The 21,415-nt window shown below is 43.6% G+C and overlaps 1 protein-coding gene across 6 annotated transcripts in view; it reads left to right on the top strand.

The window, feature by feature from the left end:
* The window catches only part of LOC100380420 (ubiquitination factor E4B, UFD2 homolog (S. cerevisiae)), a 93,752-nt gene that overhangs the window by 54,338 nt on the left and 17,999 nt on the right, over positions 1-21,415 (top strand). For all 6 annotated transcript variants that reach the window (XM_014135593.2, XM_014135591.2, XM_014135590.2 and 3 more), the window contains 8 exons: positions 1,808-1,924; positions 2,359-2,457; positions 2,626-2,739; positions 3,071-3,269; positions 17,441-17,579; positions 17,765-17,864; positions 19,750-19,877; positions 20,703-20,801. In XM_014135593.2, coding sequence (XP_013991068.1) covers positions 1,808-1,924; positions 2,359-2,457; positions 2,626-2,739; positions 3,071-3,269; positions 17,441-17,579; positions 17,765-17,864; positions 19,750-19,877; positions 20,703-20,801 — 995 coding nt within the window. The remainder of the gene's footprint in view (positions 1-1,807; positions 1,925-2,358; positions 2,458-2,625; positions 2,740-3,070; positions 3,270-17,440; positions 17,580-17,764; positions 17,865-19,749; positions 19,878-20,702; positions 20,802-21,415) is intronic.

Raw genomic sequence — 21,415 nt, 5'->3', positions numbered from 1 at the left:
TCTGATATGCACTGTCAACTGTGGGACCTTATATAGACAGGTTTGTGCCTTTCCAAAATAATGTCCGATCAATTGAAATTACCACAGGTGGACTCCAATCAAGTTGTAGAAACAGCTCAAGGACGAGCAATGGGAACAGGATGCACCTGAGCTCAATTTCGAGTCTCACAGAAAATGGTCAGAGAACTTATGTAAATATGTTGGGGGTTTTTTGCAAACACTTCTAAAAATGGGTTTTCTCTTTGTCATTATGGGTTATTGTGTGTAGATTGCTGAGGGATTATAATTTAAGGCTTTAACCTAAAAAGTGAAAAGTCAAGGCGTCTGAATACTTTCCGAAGGCACTGTAAGCTTATACTGTTTTTAGCGACACTAGAATCGTGCCAATCAGAGTTTGAAATCAGTGCGAACCATGATGTAAGGCAATTCCATTCGTAATAGAACCTTGGTGAGAAATAAGCATAGGTGGTGTCCTCATCCTACTTTGAGCTTGGGCTGGATTGCGTTACAAAGATCTACAGTATGCAGAAAACACAAACATTGTTTCACATTGTGAAGGGGTGTTGTACAGGTCACATGCAATTTGAATTGTCAGGGTTGTGGTATTGGTGACTGCCGTTACCAAGCAAGTATGGCTTAGTAATGTAATAGTCACCGTGTTAGCTCAGCAAAAAAAGAAACGTCCTCTCACTGTCAACTGCGTTTATTTTCAGCAAACTTTACGTGTAAATATTTGTATGAACTTAACAAGATTCAACAACTGAGACATAAACTGAACAAGTTCCACAGACGTGACTAATAGAAATGGAATAATGTGTCCCTGAACAAAGGGGGGGTCAAAATCAAAAGTAACAGTCAGTATCTGGTGTGGCCACCAGCTGCATTAAGTACTGCAGTGCATCTCCTTCTCATGGACTGCACCAGATTTGCCAGTTCTTGCTGTGAGATGTTACTCCACTCTTCCACCAAGGAACCTGCAAGTTGCCGGACATTTCTGGAGGGTCTGGGACCAACAGGTCCAAAGTACAGGCCTCGGTGTAACGCTCATTCCTTCAACGATAAACGCGAATCCAACCATCACCCCTGGTGAGACAAAACCTCGACTCTTCAGTGAAGAGCACTTTTTGCCAGTCCTGTCTGGTCCAGCGACGGTGGTTTTGTACCCATAGGTGATGTTGTTGCCGGTGATGTCTGGTGTGGACCTGCCTTACAACAGGCCTACAAGCCCTCAGTCCAGCCTCTCTCAGCCTATTGTGAACAGTCTGAGCACTGATGGAGGGATTGCGCGTTCCTGGTGTAAATCGGGCAGTTGATGCCATCCTGTACCTGTTTTTACTCGTCGTCTGCCACTGCAAGGACGATCAGCTGTCCTTCCTGTCTCCCTGTAGCCCTGTCTTAGGCGTCTCACAGTACGGACATTGCAATTTATTGCCCTGGCCACATCTGCAGTACTCATGCCTTCTTGCAGCACGTTCACGCAGATGAGCAGGGACCCAGGGCATCTTTCTTTTGGTGTTTTTCAGAGTCAGTAGAAATGCCTCTTTAGTGTCCTATGTTTTCATAACTGTGACCTTAATTGCCTACCGTCTGTAATCAGTTAGTGTCTTAACGACCGTTCCACAGGTGCATGTTCATTAATTGTTTATGGTTCATTGAACAAGCATGGGAAACAGTGTTTAAACCCTTTACAATGAAGATCTGTGAAGTTATTTGGATTTTTATGAATTATCTTTGAAAGACAGTGTCCTGAAAAAGTGAGTTTCTTTTTTTGCTGAGTTTGCGCCTGTCTCGTGTGTGTCCTGTCCAGATGACATCTCTGCCCCTGTGGTGTCCCAAGTCTCTGGGCCCGGGGATGGGCCGAGAGGCTCAGAGACTGTCCTTCCTGGGAGCATTCTTCAGTCTGTCGGTCTTTGCAGAGGATGACGTGAGTAATAGGGGTAGAGTGAAGTTGCCCCTAGATGCTGATCCTGGGTCAGTATTGCATTTTCTACTCTAATGGTTAAGGTTAGAATTGTGGGAGAGGAAGCTGATCCTAAATCTGTACATTGAGGAAATTTCACCCTGGAGCTAGATGAATGTGTGCTTGTGTGACTCAATGCAATGTGGCCAAAAGATGAAAAGGAATGTAGCCCAGCAGCACTGCTTGTCCCTTGGAATTTTGTGAATTTACCAATTTTGCTGATTGTTTACATCTTTCTGGTGGTTCCTGTTGTATTGCCTAAGTTTACTTCACAAAATGCTTTTTTTTTTAAATGCTCACAGATATACGAATGACCATGACAAGTTTATATCATATTGCTTCCAGAATTATGTTGCCATTATATTTTACCAACAAAAAAAATTACTTTTCCTACTCAGACCAAAGTGGGTGACAAGTACTTCTCAGGCCCAGCCATCACCATGGAGAACACTCGCGTGGGTAGCCAAACCCTGCAGCACTACCTGGAGTCAGCCCGGGTAAGTCCCACCCACCTGGCACGGCTGTACAGTGCGACCATTTTACTTTTTATTTAGGAGCACCAGTGTGCCGAGAACAATTCAGGAATAAATGACTTTTATTTTGACTTTTAGTATACTTCCTTCAAGTTGGCATGACATAATACTTTTTACATGTTTCTTTGTCAGTGTGACTTGTTTAAAATTCTCCACAACATCCTATTAAATGGAGAGACAAGAGAGGTAGCGCTCAACTACATGGCAGCTCTGGTCAACCGCAATGTGAAGAAAGCCCAGATGCAGGTAAAAGGCTTAAAGTTTAGTGATCCTAGCCTATTTTAATTTAATCTTTAAAGCATCTCTATTGAGGGTTTCTAATGCGAACATTTCAAGCTAGAATGTCTGGCCAAAAAGTCTGAAGAGACCCACTGCTATTCTAGCACACACTGCTATCCCCCCCACCTTTGCTGTCATTCTTTCACTGTCCTATCGGAAACAAATACAAATGCATATCAAAGGAGTGGGACTGCCCCACTCCTTAAATAACAGAACTAATAAGGGAGTTATTGAGCAGTTCTTTATTTCATATTATATTTAATATCTTTCCCTCCCACCTCCTCCCCTACTTTCGCAGACGGACGACAAGCTGGTGTCCACGGACGGCTTCATGATTAACTTCCTGTCGGTGCTGCAACAGCTGAGCATGAAGATCAAGCTGGAGACGGTAGACCCGTACTACATTTTCCACCCCCGCTGCCGCCTGCAGGTCAGCCGTGAGGAGACCCGGCTCAAGGCCACCATGGAAGAGCTCAAGACCTGGCTGGCCGAGATACGTGAGTGGACACCCATAGATAATATAACAGCAAATACGCCGATGTCATATATCCCCTATGCATCAGAATGGAACAATTTGTCAGCTCCATTTTTCTGTTTTATCTAGGTGGACACCACCATTGTCGTCATAATAATGTTTCAAGTGTACAGTGAAATGCCTTTCTTGCAAGCTCCAAACCCAACAATGTAGTAATCAATATCAATGTAACACAAAAATGACAAGGTAGAACACAAACACACAAGAAATAGAAATAAGAACACGAGAGAATCACGGTCACCAACGTCAACCTACCAGACGAGCTGGAGACCTTTTTCTCAAGATTTGAGCACAATGACCCTGAGCTGCTGAGGAGAGCCCCTGATGACAACGTGGGCTACACACTGTCTCCACTGAGGACGTATGTAAGTTCAACAAATACAGCTCGGCCTTCAGTACCATAGTGCCCTATAGGCTCATTACAAAAAGCTCACAGCCCTGGGTCTGAACTCGTCCCTATGCAACTGGGTCCTGAACTTCCTGACAGGCCGTCCCCAGGTGGTGAAGGTAGGCAACATTACCTCCTCGACACTGATCCTCATCAACGGGGCCGCTGTGGAGATGGTCAATAACTTCAAATTCCTCGGGGTACACATCTCGGAGAAGCTGAAATGGTCTGACCACACGGACACCGTAGTGAAGAAGGCACGACAGCAACTCTTCAACCTCAGGGTGCTGAAGAAATTTGGCCTGTCCCCAAAGTCCCAAACAGTCTTCTACAGGAGCACCACGGAGAGAACACTGTCGGACTGCATCACAACCTGATACGGCAACTACAGCTCCACACAAGGCACTCCAGAGGGTGATACGTGCAGCCGAACGCTCCGTTGGGTGCACACTGCCTGGCCTACAGGACACGGACAACACCAGGTGTCACAGAAATGCCAGTATGATCATCAGCCACCCAAGCCATGCCTTGTTCCCCTCGCTTCAATCATTTAGACACGGGTAGTACAGGAACATCATGGCAAAAATGAGCCTGTCCAATGGCTTCTACCCTCAGACCATTAGACTGCTGAATAGTTGGCTACCTGCTCCACCCTCGCCCCGCTACTCCCCCTATGGATGTTCCCCCGCTACTACCCCCCCCCCCCGTACTCCCCCTATGGACGTTCCCCTGCTACTCCCCCTATGGACGTTCCCCCCCGTTACTCCCCCTATGGACGTTCCCCCCCGTTACTCCCCCTATGGACGTTCCCCCCCGTTACTCCCCCTATGGACGTTCCCCCCCGTTACTCCCCCTATGGACGTTCCCCCCCGTTACTCCCCCTATGGACGTTCCCCCCCGTTACTCCCCCTATGGACGTTCCCCCCCGCTCCATCCCCTATGGACGTTCCCCCCCGCTCCATCCCCTATGGACGTTCCCCCCCCCGCAACTCCCCCTATGGACGTTCCCCCCCCCCCCCACCACTCCCCCTATGGACGTTCCCCCCGCTCCATCCCCAATGGACGTTCCCCTGCTACTACCCCCCTCGCCCCGCTACTTCCCCTATGAACGTTCCCCTGCTACTACCCCCCACTACTCCCCCTATCGACGTACCCCCCACTATTCCCCCTATCGACGTACCCCCCGCTACTACCCCTATCGACGTTCCCCCCGCTACTACCCCAATCGATTTTCATTGTACCCTGCAGTGACTATTAAACATTCTGAATATTTACAGGGTCAGTTCCAATACCATATTAACAATGTGCAGGGATACTGGAGTAATAGAGGTAGATATGTATAGGGGTAAGGTGACAGGGATACTGGAGTGATGGAGGTAGATATGTATAGGGGGAAGGTGACTATATACAGGGTCAGTACCAGTACCATATTAACAATGTACAGGGCTACTTGAGTAATAGAGGTAGATATGTATAGGGGTAAGGTGACTACCCCTATATCAGAAGATATGATAAACAGAGTAGCAGCAGCATAAATTGTGTGTGTGTGTGTGTAGAGTCAGTATAAATGTGTCTGCATGTTGTGTGTGTGTGTGTATAGAGTCCTGTGAGTGCATAGAGACCAGTGCAAAAATATAACGAGGGTAAACTCCGATAGTGCGTGAAGCCATTCTGTTTGCTATTTAGCAGTCCTAAGGCTTGGGGATAGAAGCTGTTCAGGAGCCTGTTGGGTATCAGAATTGATGCACCAGTACCACTTTCTTTGCGGAAGCAGAGAGAACAGTCTGGCTTGGGTGGTTGGCGTCTTTAACGATTTTCCGGGCCTTCCTTTCACACAGCTTAATATAGAGGTCCTGGATGGCAGGGAGCTCAGCCAAATTATGTATTGGGCTGTGCGCACCACCCTCTGTAGCGCCATGCGATCGAGGGCAGTGCTGAACTTTTTGAGGATTTGAGGGCCCTCATGACGATGATGTGTAATTTATTTTGTTGAGATCACAGCTGGGTTCAATTGGTATTTGTTTCCTTTTAAATGCTTTAGCATTGGATTGAGAGTACCAAAGTACCAAAGTCCCACCCAGTACCAAAGTACCATCGGCCCAGAGTACCAAAGAATTGGAACTATTCAATTGGTTCTGTTGTGCCAGGCAAGCTCAATCAAACACAGCTAAGCATTTGCAAGAAAACAAATGCCATTTGAACACAGGTCTGGTTGAGATTATGCATATGAACACTGAAGATTTGTAGGCACACTGCTAATGGCTATACAGAATGTTTCCCTCTAGGGGTTCTCTTGAGCCAACATGGGTCTCCTAAATGGATAGGGGAAAGGGGCACACCTCTCTACACATGAATAGCAGCATATAGGCCTATTGTTTGCAGAAAACAAAGTATTTCTGTGGTTAACTGCAATATGCAGTTATGCATCTTTAAAGGCGCGATATGTAGCTTTGTTCACGACCCAACCAAATGCACATAGGAATGTGAGTTACAGATCTTTCTTTCTCATTGAAACCAAGTCTAATAAGCGGCATTGTCTCATGTCAGATAGCGCGACAGCAGTCTGCACTGATCTGTCTAGCTTGCAAATACTCATGGGATAGCTAAAAAGAACTTTGTTTACAATATGCTGTCTTAACATTAGAAAATGTAATCAAGATGACATCGTCCACTGAACCCCCTACATCCTCAAGTCTGAGTTAATCTTACCTTAAAACTAAGCCTGTAACTAATATTTGACGTTTTTTTCATGAGCAGGTCTTCACTACCTAATTGTACATCTAGCAGTGGTAGAATCAGTATTAATGAAATTCGAAATGTGCACGGAAATTAGCTAGCAAACGTTAGCTAGCTGATGTCTGCTTGCTGGCTGAACCAGTCTCAAATCAATCCATATGAAACTAATTCTGGGATGTGTTGTGTCTTTAGTATAATTAATGTGATGGCATGCTATTTTATCAAATCGATTACCTAACATTTAATTGATTATGTGATTGAATAAAATAATGCAACCATTAACTCAACCTGGGGCACCACGGAGAAGTTTATTTAAGGAGTTCCGTCTTCCCAATTAACTCTTAGATTTAATGATCTGTTACATTTCAGTTATCAATCAGTCATTAATTATTCTTTACCTTCCATCAGTCTCATCTGAATGTCGTAAGATCTATCTGCACGAACCCTAGTCTACAGTCGTGGCCAAAAGTTGAGAATGACACACATTAATTTTCACAAAGTCTGCTGCCTCAGTTTGTACGATGGCAATTTGCATATACTCCAGAATGTTATGAAGAGTGATCAGATCAATTGCAAAGTCCCTCTTCGCCATGCAAGTGAACTGAATCCCCCAAAAACATTTCCACTGCATTTCAGCCCTGCCACAAAAGGACCAGCTGACGTCAGTGATTCTCTCGTTAACACAGGTGTGAGTGTTGACGAGGACAAGGCTGGAGATCACTCTGTCATGCTAATTGAGTTCGAATAACAGACGACGCTTCAAAAGGAGGGTGGTGCTTGGAATCATTGTTCTTCCTCTGTCAACCATGGTTACCTGCAAGGAAACACGCGCTGTCACCATTGCTTTGCACAAAAAGGGCTTCACAGGCAAGGATATTGCTGCCAGTAAGATTGCACCTAAATCAACCAACCATTTATCGGATCATCAAGAACTTCAAGGAGAGCGGTTCAATTGTTGTGAAGAAGGCTTCAGGGAGCCCAAGAAAGTCTAGCAAGCGCCAGGACCATCTCCTAAAGTTTATTCAGCTGCGGGATCGGGGCACCACCAGTACAGAGCTCGCTCAGGAATGGCAGCAGGCAGGTGTGAGTGCATCTGCACGCACAGTGAGGCGAAGACTTTTGGAGGATGGCCTGGTGTCAAGAAGGGCAGCAAAGAAGCCACTTCTCGCCAGGAAAAACATCAGGGACAGACTGATATTCTGCAAAAGGTACAGGGATTGGACTGCTGAGGACTGGGGTAAAGTCATTTTCTCTGAATCCCCTTTCTGATTGTTTGGGGCATCCGGAAAAAAGCTTGTCCGGAGAAGACAAGGTGAGCGCTACCATCAGCCCTGTGTCATGCCAACAGTAAAGCATCCTGAGACCATTCATGTGTGGGGTTGCTTCTAAGCCAAGGGAGTGGGCTCACTCACAATTTTGCCAAAGAACACAGCCATGAATAAAGAATGGTACCAACACATCCTCCGAGAGCAACTTCTCCCAACCATCCAGGAGCAGTTTGGTGATGAACAATGCCATTTCCAGCATGATGGAGCACCTTGCCATAAGGCAAAAGTGATAAGTGGCTCGGGGAACAAAACCTAGACCTGTTGGGTCCATGGCCAGGAAACTCCCCAGACCTTAATCCCATTGAGAACTTGTGGTCAATCCTCAAGAGGCGGGTGGACAAACAAAAACCCACAAATTCTGACAAACTCCAAGCATTGATTATGCAAGAATGGGCTGCCATCAGTCAGGATGTGACCCAGACGTTAATTGACAGCATGCAGGGGCGGATTGCAGAGGTCTTGAAAAAGAAGGGTCAACACTGCAAATATTGACTCTTTGCATCAACTTCCTGTAATTGTCAATAAAAGCCTTTGACACTTATGAAATGCTTGTAATTATACTTCAGTATTCCATAGTAACATCTTACAAAAATATCTAAAGACACTGAAGCAGCAAACCTTGTGGAAATTAATATTTGTGTCATTCTCAAAACTTTTGGCGACGACTGTACATTGTGAATCAGCAATACACAAATTGGCTTAATTGTTTATTTGCTAACTACCTAAATAAATCACACCGAATTACAGGATATTTGTATGCAGAGACTCATTCAATTATAGAACCATACGATGAATGAGGACATCCATCTGAACCAATCTTGCGAGAACTTGAAAACAGAATGTATTTCGTTTTTCATGTATTAAGCACGAGTTAAATATCAGTAAGGGTTTCCTGCACAGCTGCAAAATCTGACTGTATCCTTGTCACAGCGAGGTCAACAGTTGGGGCAATAGCGTCCATAATAGTATGATCCGCATATACAGTAGATTAAATGTACAACTTTTAACAGATTGACCAATAGCATTTTTATAAATGGTGAAAATAACAGGTCTTAGAATCGACCGCTGCGGAACACCTTTATCTACTTCAATAAATTCGGTCTTAACCCCATCAATCACAATGGCCTGAGTGAGTTCTTTTATTTAACCTTCATTTAACTAGGCAAGTTCCGTCACTTAGATGATCATGAAACCAAGAGCAGACGTCAAAGCCCAGGCCAATCGAGGATAACTTGTTCAATAAATGAACATGGTCAACATTATCAAATGCTGTTGACAGGTTCACAAACAAGGCAGCACAATTCATTTTAGCATCTAAAGCATTGACAATATCATTACCAACTCATGTGGTTGCTGCGATAGTGCTGTGCCCTGGCCTAAACCCAGATTGATTTATATTCAAAATACCAGGCTCAGATAGAGTGAAGTTGCTTATTTACCAAGAATTTGAGAATCTTCGCTTGACATGGAAACCTGAAGATGATAATCATCAGAACTCCACTAACCCTGCCCTTATGGAGTGGCATCACTGTGTTCCATACTTTAGGAATATTTCCCTATAACAATGTTAGATTTAACATATGGGTTAATGAGCCAGCAACGAGGGGGGCAGCACACTTGAGCAGACCTGGCTCAAATTAGTCAGCCCCTTTGGATTTCTTGGTATCTATAGCAAATTTTTCCGTGAAGTGCCGAAATGCAAAAACTTGACTACCATTTTCTAAGTCAATCTGCAAAATTTCTGAATCAGCATTTTGCCCGTTCTTTGAGAGGAAAGGGTCACACTGTTTCAAAAAGAGAGCCTGCAGAAATAAAATGCCGACTAAATGCATCAATGATGGCATTTTTGTTTAATGGGGCCAGAGTCTGAATTAATTTGATGGGGCAGAGAGAAGGAAGTGCAACCCTTTTAGAGTTTTGACAGTTTTTCAGAATTTAGCCAGGTTCCCTTTACGATCAGGAAGAGTGGTTACATAATCAGATTAGGTTTTTTGATCAGTCTTACACGTTGGCAATATTTTAGGCAACTGAGGAAGCAATCTGGGCCTAAGCTTGTGTTCCTGGCCTCTTAGGAATGACTTCAGATAATTTAGGAGTGAACCAGGCATTCAATCTACCTTTAACTCTTGAGTTTTGAAGGGAGCATAATTATCTACAATAGTATTGAAGCCATTTGTTAAACAGCTTAAAGCTAAATCAGGTTCAGGGATAGCTGAGTTGCAATCAAGGTCACTAAAATAAAAATCATGTAAAAAAGCTTTCACTAAAATTCCTCTTAGTGATGACATGAAGCTTAGATTTATGCATTTTCACATCTCTGACACAACTGGGCAATGGTCACTAAAATCCAGCTGGAAAACCCCACTAGCAACATTTATCTGGAGTATTCGTCAAAATAAGATCAATCAAGGTAGATTTCGATGGATCTTTAGGATTCGGCTGTGTAGGCTATCAGTTTAGCGCAGTTTAGAGCAAGTATCTTTCATTCTAGCTACAATTGACGTCCTCTAATCAATATTAACATTGGCCATAATTAATAGTTCAGATTTACCGTACTTACATAGCAATTCAGATCCTTCTCAAGAGCACATGAGGGAGCCAAGGGAGTATCTAGTGTCAGCTGGCTATTATGACCAAGGCCTACATTTAAGAACAAGACAATCAAACTGCTTAGGGGCAAAGGTAGCAAGAGATACAGAAACATTTAAATTGTCCTTTGTAAATATGGCGCCAATTCTGTCCAGATTGGGTGACCTGAACAAAAATATAATCGCAACATGCAAACATTTAAAAGATTTTACTGAGTTACAGTTCATATAATCAAATGTTAATGGTCACATACACGCATTTAGCAGATGTTATTGTGGGTGTAGCGAAATTATTGAATAAATTCATTAGGCCCTAATCTATGGATTTCACATGACTGGGAATACAGATATGCATCTGTTGGTCACAGATACTTTAGGAAAAAGGTAGGGGTGTGGATCAGTCAATATCTGTTGACCACCATTTGCCAAATGCAGCGCGACATCTCCTTCACATAGAGTTGATCAGGCTGTTGATTGTGGCCTGTGGAATGTTTTCCCACTCTTCAATGGCTGTGCAAAGTTGCTGGATATTGGTGGGAACTCGAACATGCTGTCGTTCATGTCGATCCAGAGCATCCCAAACGTGCTCAATGGGTGACATGTCTGAGTATGCAGACATTTTCCAGGAATTGTGAACAGATCCTTGTGACATGGGGCCGTGCATTATCATGAGGCAATGGCGACGTATGAATGGCACGACAATGGGCCTCAGGATCTCATCACAGTATCTCTGTGTATTCAAATTGCCATCGATAAAATGCAATTGTGTTCGTTGTCCGTAGCTTATGCCTGCTCATACCATAGCCCAACCGCCACCATGGGGCACTCTGCTCACAACGTTGACACCAGCAAACCGCTCGCCCACCCGGCGCCATACACGCCATCTGCCTGGTACAGTTGAAACCGTAATTAATCTGTGAAGAGCACACTTATCCTGTGGCCATCGAAGGTGAACATTTGCCCGCTGAAGTCGGTTACGACGCCGAACTACAGTCAGGTCAAAACCCTGGTGAGGATGACAAGCACGCAGACGAGCTTCCCTGAGACGGTTTCTGACATTTTTGCCAACATTTTTCAGTTGTGCAAACCCACAGTTTCCTCAGCTGTCCTGGTGGCTCATGTCAGACCATCCCGCAGGTGAAGGAGCCGAATGTGGAGGTCCTGGGCTGGCATGATTACGCGTGAGCTGAGGTTGTGTGGCCGGTTAGATGTACTGCCAAATTCTCTAAAACGATGTTGGAGGAGGCTTATGGTAGATGCATTAACATTAAATTCTCTGGCAACAGCTCTGGTGGACATTCCTGCAGTCAGCATGCCAGTTGCACTCTCAAAACTTGAGACATCTGTAGCATTGTGTTGTATGATAAAACATGCACATTTTTGAGTGGCCTTTTATTGTCCACAGCACGAGTTGCACATGTGTAATGATCATGCTGTTTAAATTAGCTTCTTGATATGACACACCTGTCAGGTGGAGGGATTATCTTGGCAAAGGAGAAATGCTCACTAACAGGGTTGTGCCATTTTTGTTTGTTCAGAAATAAGCTTTTTGTGTTTGTAAAATTCCTGGGATCTTTTATTTCAGCTCATGAAACATGGGACCAACACTTTACATGATGCGTTTATATTTTTGTTCAGTAATAGAACAGAGGGTTTTCGTTAATGGAATCCTTGCATGCAAATTCAGTTGAGTGTGGTGTACCGCAGGGCAGCAGGCTAGGGACATTATTGTTTTTTGTTTTTACTAAATACCTTCCACTGACCTTGAATAAAGTGTCTGTACGCTGACGACTCAACAATATACACGTCGGCTGCAACCGTAAAATAACTGACACCCTTAACCTCTCTAGGGAAGGTGGGACGAAATCGTCCCACCTACGTAACAGCCAGTGGAATCCTGTGGCGCGTTATTCAAATACCTTAGAAATGCTATTACTTCAATTTCTCAAACATATGACTATTTTACACCATTTTAAAGACAAGACTCTCGTTAATCTAACCACACTGTCCGATTTCAAAAAGGCTTTACAAAGAAAGCAAAACATTAGATTATGTCAGCAGAGTACCCAGCCAGAAATAATCAGACACCCATTTTTCAAGCTAGCATATAATGTCACATAAACCCAAACCACAGCTAAATGCAGCACTAACCTTTGATCTTCATCAGATGACACGCCTAGGACATTATGTTATACAATACATGCATGTTTTGTTCAATCAAGTTCATATTTATATCAAAAAACAGCTTTTTACATTAGCATGTGACGTTCAGAACTAGCATACTTCCGGTGAATTTACTAAATTACTCACGATAAACGTTCACAAAAAACATAATTATTTTAAGAATTATAGATACAGAACTCCTCTATGCACTCGCTATGTCCTATTTTAAAATAGCTTTTCAGTGAAAGCACATTTTGCAATATTCTAAGTAGATAGCCCGGCATCACAGGGCTAGCTATTTAGACACCCACCAAGTTTGGCACTCACCAAAGTCAGATTTACTATAAGAAAAATGTTATTACCTTTGCTGTTCTTCGTCAGAATGCACTCCCAGGACTTCTACTTCAATAACAAATGTTGGTTTGGTTCAAAATAATCCATAGTTATGTTCAAATATCCTCTGTTTTGTTCGTGCGTTCAAGACACTATCCGAAGTGTAAAGAAGGGTGACGCGCCCGACGCGTTTCGTGACAAAAAAATTCTAAATATTCCATTACCGTACTTCGAAGCATGTCAACCGCTGTTTAAAATCAATTTTTATGCCATTTTTCTCGTAAAAAAGCGATAATATTCCGACCGGGAATCTGTGTTTTAGTACAAAGAGAGAGAAAATAAAAACATGGGGTCGCCTCGTGCATGCGCCTCAGTCTCATTGTCCTCTGATAGACCACTTACCAAAGGCGCTAATGTTTTTCAGCCAGGGGCTGCCTCGACATCATTCAGCTTTTTCCCGGGTTCTGAGAGCCTATGGGTGCCGTAGGAAGTGTCACGTTACAGCAAAGATCCTAAGTTTTAAATAAAAAAAGTCAAGAAGCCCAAGGAATGGTCAGAGAGGGCACTTCCTGTACAGAATCTTCTCAGGTTTTTGCCTGCCATATGAGTTCTGTTATACTCACAGACACCATTCAAACAGTTTTAGAAACTTTAGGGTGTTTTCTATCCAAAGCCAATAATTATATGCATATTCTAGTTTCTGGGCAGTAGTAATAACCAGATTAAATCGGGTACGTTTTTTTATCCGGCCGTGTAAATACTGCCCCCTAGCCCTAACAGGTTAACATAGAGCAACTCTAGCAATAGGCTGGTGCTAAATATCTCAATAACTAAAAGCATAATTTTTGGGACAAATCACTCGCTCAATGCTGACCCTAATTTAGATTTATTATTGAATAATGTGACGATTGAGAAAGTTGAGACTAAACTTCTGGGTGTAATCCTAGGGAGCTGAGAAATGTTTTTCTTGGCTCATAGTGTGCTGTCGGCTGTAGTAATAAAGGCCTAAATCAGAGATGTTGTGTAAAAAACACAACGACCAGAGTAATATTTACACAGTACTCTAAATTTGTCCAATTCAATTTTTATATATCAGGGGGTTTCGCGGCACCCCTATTTCCATCGGCCATGAAAGTGCCAGCTGTCAGTCAGACACATACAACTTTTATTTTAAGTTGACCTTTTATTTAACTAGGAAAGTCATTAAGAACAAATTCTTATTTTCAATGACGGCCTAGGAACAGTGGGTTAACTGCCTTGTTCAGGGGCAGAACGACTAAGCACTAGGCTACCTGCCGCCCATGACCAAATGTATGTGGACACCTGCTCATCGAACATCAAATTCCAAAATCATGGGTATTAATATGGAGTTGGTCCCCCCTTTGCTGCTATAACAGCCTCCACTCTTCTGGGAAGGCTTTCCACTAGATGTTGGAACATTGCTGCGGGGACTTGCTTCCATTCAGCCAGAAAAACATTAGTGAGGTCAGGCACTGATGTTGGGCGATCAGGCCTGGCTCGCAGTCAGCGTTCCAATTCATCCCAAAGGTGTTTGATGGGGTTGAGGTCAGGGCTCTGTGCAGGCCAGTCAAATTCTTCCACATCGATCACGATAAACCATTTTTGTATGGACCTTGCTTTGTGCATGGGGGCATTATCATGCTGAAACAGGAAAGGGCCTTCTCCAAACTGTTGCCGTGAATTTGGAAGCACAGAATCGTGTAGAATGTCATTGTATGCTGTAGCGTTAAAATGTCCCTTCACTAGAACTAAGGGGCCTTGCCCGAACCATGAAATACAGCCCCCAGACCATAATTCCTCCTCCACCAAACTTTATAGTTGGAACTATGCATTGGGCAGGTAGCGTTCCTCTGGCATCCGCAAAACCCAGATTAGTCCATCAGACTGCCAGATGGTGTAGAGTGATTCATCACTCCAGAGAATGCGTTTCCACTGCTCCAGAGTCCAATGGCGGCAAGCTTTACACCTCTCCAGCCGACGCTTGGCATTGCGCATGGTGATCTTAGGCTTGTATGCGGCTGCTCGGCCATGGAAACCCATTTCATGAAGCTCCCGATGAACCATTCTTGTGCTGACATTGCTTCCAGAGGCAGTTTGGAACTTGGTATTGAGTGTTGCAACCGAGGACAGACAATTCTTACACACTACAAGCTTCAGCACTTGGTGGCCCCGTTGAACCATATACTTTCCTCCTACAGATAACCATTAACCTCTGGTGTAGCCCCTCAGCAACGGCACCCCTCAGGTCTCTATTACAACTACTGATTCATTATATTTGAAGTTTAGAAATCCAAACCTATCACCATCTACTGTATAGTTAATGGCCATTCAAACAACCTCACACTAGGCTACTCGCTGGAGGCTGGAGAAAGTTTGCTCACCTGATCGAGCATGGTTTGCCATAGTAGCCACTAGCCACTGCTATGGAGAGCAGAGTGATTTTCAGAATTAGGAACTCGTGTTAAGTCAATGAGATGAGTTCCACATGTAGTTAGACAGATCAGTTGAGGGACGAGTATTGCTTAGGAGTGAAGCCATCTAACCTAAGACAGTGGATAAGCGGTAGATACGTTCTATGCGTGCTATTTCTATGCTTTCCATCTTTAAGTTTCATTTTTGCTTCTTTTTACTTTTTGTTTTGAACATCAGCTTCAAAACACAAAGTAAATATTTTTTGTTATTGAAAATACATTTCACATCGATTTAGATGGTGCATTGATTCTCTACACTATACATTGCTTGTTTTGTCACAAACTGAAATTTTCGATCATTTTCTAAGTTTAGCAACCAGGCAATGATGGAGCGATTTCTACATATTGTTCCTTTAAGAAGAGTAAAATGTAATCCTTTATCATATACAGTTGAAGTCAGAAGTTTACATGCACTTAGGTTGGAGTCATTAACTTGTTTTTCAACCACTCCACAAATTTCGTTTTTGCCAAAACTATAGTTTTGGCAATCTTCTTTGTGCATGACACAAGTCATTTTTCCAACAATTGTTTACAGACAGATTATTTAACTTATTATTCACTGTATCACAGTTTCAGTGGGTCAGAAGTTTGCACACGCTAAGTTGACTGTGCCTTCAAACAGCTTGGAAAATTCCAGAAAATGATGTCATGGCTTCTGATAGGCTAATTGACATCATTTGAGTCAATTGGAGGTGTACCTGTAGACCTCAGGGAAAAAAATTGTAGACCTCCACAAGTCTGGTTCATCCTTGGGAGCAATTTCCAAGCGCCTGAAGGTACCACGTTCATCTGCACAAACAATAGTGCGCAAGTAGAAACACCATGGGACCACGCAGCCGTCATACCGTTTAGGAAGGAGACGCGCTCTGTCTCCTAGAGATGAATGTACTTTGGTGCGAAAAGTGCAAATCAATCCCAGAACAACAGCAAAGGACCTTTTGTGAAGATGCTGGAGGAAACAGGTACAAAAGTATCTATATCCACAGTAAAATGAGTCCTATATCGACATAACCTGAAAGGCCGCTCAGCAAGGAAGAATCCACTGCTCCAAAACCGGCATAAAAAAGCCAGACTACGGTTTGCAACTGCACATGGGGACAAAGATTGTACTTTTTGGAGAAATGTCCTCTGGTCTTATGAAACAAAAATAGAACTGTTTGGCCATAATGACCATCGTTATGTTTGGAGGAAAAAGGGGGATGCTTGCAAGCCGAAGAACACCATCCCAATCGTGAAGCACGGGGGTGGCAGCATCATGTTGTGGGGGTGCTTTGCTGCAGGAAGGTCTGGTGCACTTCACAAAATAGATGGCCTCATGAGGAAAGGAAAATTATGTGGATATATTGAAGCAACATCTCAAGACATCAGTCAGGAAGTTAAAGCTTGGTCGCAAATTGGTCTTCCAAATAGACAATGACCCCAAGCATACCTCCAAAGTTGTGACAAAATGGCTTAAGGACAACAAAGTCAAGGTATTGGAGTGGCCATCACAAAGTCCTGACCTCAATCCTATAGAACATTTGTGGGTAGAACTGAAAAGGCGTGTGCGAGCAAGGAGGCCTACAAACCTGACTAAGTTACACCAGCTCTGTCAGGAGGAATGGGCCAAAATTCACCCAACTTATTGTGGAAGGCAACCCAAAACGTTTGACCCAAGTTAAACAATTTATAGGCAATGCTACCAAATACTAATTGCGTGTATGTAAACTTCTGACCCACTGGGAATGTGATGAATGAAATTAAAGCTGAAATAAATGATTCTTTCTACTCTTTTTTTTTTTCTTTTTTTTTCTTCTGACATTTCACATTAATATCAAGTGGTGATCCTAGCTGACCTAAGACAGGGAATTTTTACTAGGATTAAATGTCAGGAATTGTGAAAAACAGAGTTTTTAAATGCATTTGGCTAAGGTGTATGTAAACTTCCGACTTCAACTGTATATGCCATGTTAATGTATGCACTCATGACTGTAGGTCGCTTTGGAGAAGTGTCTGCTAATTGGGATTCATTATAATTAATATTACCATCAAAATTTACTAACTAGATGTGCCATTCACCTACCTGAAGTTGTCCTATATGTTGTCCTAATTGTTTTTATCGACAGATGATGACCCTTCCAAGTTCTATAATCCCAAGTTCCCCACAGAGTGTTTCTTTCTGACGTTGCACACCCACCACCTGTCCATCCTACCAGGCTGCCGACGCTACATCCGCAGGCTGAGAGCCATTCGCGAGCTCAACAGGTACACACACACACACACACACACACACACACACACACACACACACACACACACACACACACACACACACACACACACACACACACAGTCAGTTTGAAGTGGTCCAATAAGAAAGGCTTTTTTTTCGTTATCAGTTTTGCTGTGGTGTGCCCTAATGAAGATGACCCTGTTGTTTGACGTGGCAGGACGGTGGAAGAGCTGAAGAATAGTGAGAGCCAGTGGAAGGACTCTCCGCTGGCCAGCCGACACCGAGAGATGCTGAAGAGATGCAAAACCCAGCTCAAGGTTTGCTAACTTAAAAATATATATATACTGCTCAAAAAAATAAAGGGAACAATAAAATAACACATCCTAGATCTGAATGAATGAAATAGTCTTATTAAATACTTTTTTCTTTACATAGTTGAATGTGCTGACAACAAAATCACACAAAAATAATCAATGGAGATCCAATTGATCAACCCATGGAGGTCTGGATTTGGAGTCACACTCAAAATTAAAGTGGAAAACCACACTACAGGCTGATCCAACTTTGATGTAATGTCCTTAAAACAAGTGAAAATTAGGCTCAGTAGTGTGTGTGGCCTCCACGTGCCTGTATGACCTCCCTACAACGCCTGGGCATGCTCCTGATGAGGTGGCGGATGGTCTCCTGAGGGATCTCCTCCCAGACCTGGACTAAAGCATCCGCCAACTCCTGGACAGTCTGTGGTGCAACGTGGCGTTGGTGGACGGAGCGAGACATGATGTCCCAGATGTGCTCAATTGGATTCAGGTCTGGGGAACGGGCGGGCCAGTCCATAGCATCAATGCCTTCCTCTTGCAGGAACTGCTGACACACTCCAGCCACATGAAGTCTAGCATTGTCTTGCATTAGGAGGAACCCAGGGCCAACCGCACCAGCATATGGTCTCACAAGGGGTCTGAGGATCTCATCTCGGTATCTAATGGCAGTCAGGCTACCTCTGGCGAGCACATGGAGGGCTGTGCGGCCCCCCAAAGAAATGCCACCCACACCATGACTGACCCACTGCCAAACCGGTCATGCTGGAGGATGTTGCAGGCAGCAGAACGTTCTCCACGGCGTCTCCAGACTCTGTCACGTGCTCAGTGTGAACCTGCTTTCATCTGTGAAGAGCACAGTGGCGAATTTGCCAATCTTGGTGTTCTCTGGCAAATGCCAAACGTCCTGCACGGTGTTGGACTGTAAGCACAACCCCCACCTGTGGACGTCGGGCCCTCATACCACCCTCATGGAGTCTGTTTCTGACCGTTTGAGCAGACACATGCACATTTGTGGCCTGCTGGAGGTCATTTTGCAGGGCTCTGGCAGTGCTCCTCCTGCTTCTCCTTGCACAAAGGCGGAGGTAGCGGTCCTGCTGCTGGGTTGTCGCCCTCCTACGGCCTCCTCCACATCTCCTGATGTACTGTCCTGTCTCCTGGTAGCGCCTCCATGCTCTGGACACTACGCTGACAGACACAGCAAACCTTCTTGCCACAGCGCACATTTATGTGCCATCCTGGATGAGCTGCACTACCTGAGCCACTTGTGTGGGTTGTAGACTCCGTCTCATGCTACCACTAGAGTGAAAGCACCGCCAGCATTCAAAAGTGACCAGAACATCAGCCAGGAAGCATAGGAACTGAGAAGTGGTCTGTGGTCCACCTGCAGAACCACTCCTTTATTGGGGGTGTCTTGCTAATTGCCTATAATTTCCACCTGTTGTCTATTCCATTTGCACAACAGCATGTGAAATTTATTGTCAATCAGTGTTGCTTCCTAAGTGGACAGTTTGATTTCACAGAAGTGTGATTGACTTGGAGTTACATTGTGTTCTTTAAGTGTTCCCTTTATTTTTTTGAGCAGTGTATATATATTTTTTTTCAGTTTTCAGTCGTATGGAACTTTCTCCCATCTGCTTGTGTTCTCCTTGTCATACGTGATACATCTTTGGTGAATTTGAATTGTGAGAACAGTAGAAAACGCAACGTTTCTCCAGTGCGTCATAGTTTCTTTCCAAATGTTCTTCCATTTTGTGTAGTTTCATACATGCTTTATGCTGAAATTTGTGTTGCAGACAGGAAAATTCAACATTTTAACTTGTCATAACATGAGTGAAGGACAATATTCAGTTGAAACCCTCTATCTTGTGATCTTTGGCCCTGACAGAAACTGGTGCGCTCCAAAGCCTGTGCCGATGCGGGTCTTCTGGACGAGAACCTGTTACGCAGATGTCTGCAGTTCTACAGTATGGTCATTCAGCTCATCCTACGCATGGTGGATCCTGCCTACCCACAGTAAGTTACTATGCCACAATCGGGAACTGTTTTAATGCTGTAATATAAGGTTATATTACGAAGTAAAGTAGGCTACCTGGAGAAATGAAATAACGTGAACTAAGTGAGGAATGCACCTTTCTTACTAACACACACACACACATAGTACTGTTCAAAAGTTTGAGGTCACTTAGAAATGTCCCTGTTTTTGAAAGAAAAGCAAATGTTTTGTCCATTTTTAAAATAACATCAAATTGAGCAGAAATACAGTGTAGACATTATTAATATTGTAAATGACTATTGTAGCTGGAAACGACGTAAAAAAATAAATAAAGTAATATCTATTATCAGCAACCATCACGCCAGTGTTCCAATGGCACGTTGTGTTAGCTAATCCAAGTTGATCATTTTAAATGGCTAATTGATCATTAGAAAACCTTTTTGCAATTATGTTAGCACAGCTGAAAACTGTTCTGATTTAAAGAAGCAATTAAACTGGCCTTCTTGAGACTAGTTGAGTATCTGGAGCATCAGCATTTGTGGGTTTGATTACAGGCTCAAAATGGCCAGAAACAAAAACCTTTCTTCTGAAACTCGTCAGTATATTCTTGTTCTGAGAAATTAAGGCTATTCCATGCGAGAAATTGCCAAGAAACTTAAGATCTCGTACAACGCTGTGTACCACTCCCTTCACAGAACCAGCGCGAACTGGCTCAAACCAGAATAGAAAGAGGAGTGGGAGGCCCTGTGCACAACTGAGCGATTGAGCTATTGTTTGTATTGTTTGTGACTTGCATTAAGTGGGTCAATAACGCACCCTTATATTCCTTCTTTCCCTTTTTGCAGCGTAACTCTACCACTGAATCCCGAGATCCCAAAAAGCTTTGCTGCTCTGCCAGAGTTTTACATTGAAGATGTGGCCGAGTTCCTGCTTTTTGTTGTGCAGTAAGTCGACAGATCGATGGTCATAATTATTACATAGTGCAGAGCCAGACAAAGACCAAAACATTTCTACAAACTTGGATGTTAAAAGTTTTTGGGCTGCTGTATTCTTAGTTTTGATTGGCTCCTAAAACAACTTCATTGGAGCTGTAGCCAATCCTGGCCAACAGACTCTACAATGGGGCCCACCAGAGTGGGATTGATTGTGTTAATTTACCCTGTTTTACCTGAAGCAAATGTTTCAGTCTATCTTTTATACATTTATTGGAGTATTGTATAAATGGTAACTTCAAAGGGATGTGATATGAGTAGGGCCAGAAGGATTTCCTAACGATGTAACCCAACCAGAGAAACTCCTGGCCCTGACATACAGAGGACATTCTCTTTCCTTGTATTAATACATGCATGAGAGGGACCTACTTCCTCCCTGGACAAGTCTCCTCTGTTTGACTTTTTCTCAGTTAGTCTCCCCTCATTTCCTCGCATCCTCTCTGCATCTTCTCAAACCGCATTGCAGTAGAAGTTCAAAGGTCCCTCCCCCCAGACCTTCTTCTCCAGTGCGTTATAAGGAGGTGGTGAGCAGAGAGGAACGAAGAAATCAAGGAAAGATTAATTAC

The sequence above is a fragment of the Salmo salar genome, chromosome 13, assembly GCF_965601325.2.
Source record: "Salmo salar chromosome 13, fSalSal1, whole genome shotgun sequence".
In the NCBI taxonomy this organism is placed as follows: domain Eukaryota; kingdom Metazoa; phylum Chordata; class Actinopteri; order Salmoniformes; family Salmonidae; genus Salmo; species Salmo salar.
The sequence above is the reverse complement of the archived record's forward strand: the minus strand, read 5'-3'. Positions and strand labels throughout refer to the sequence as shown.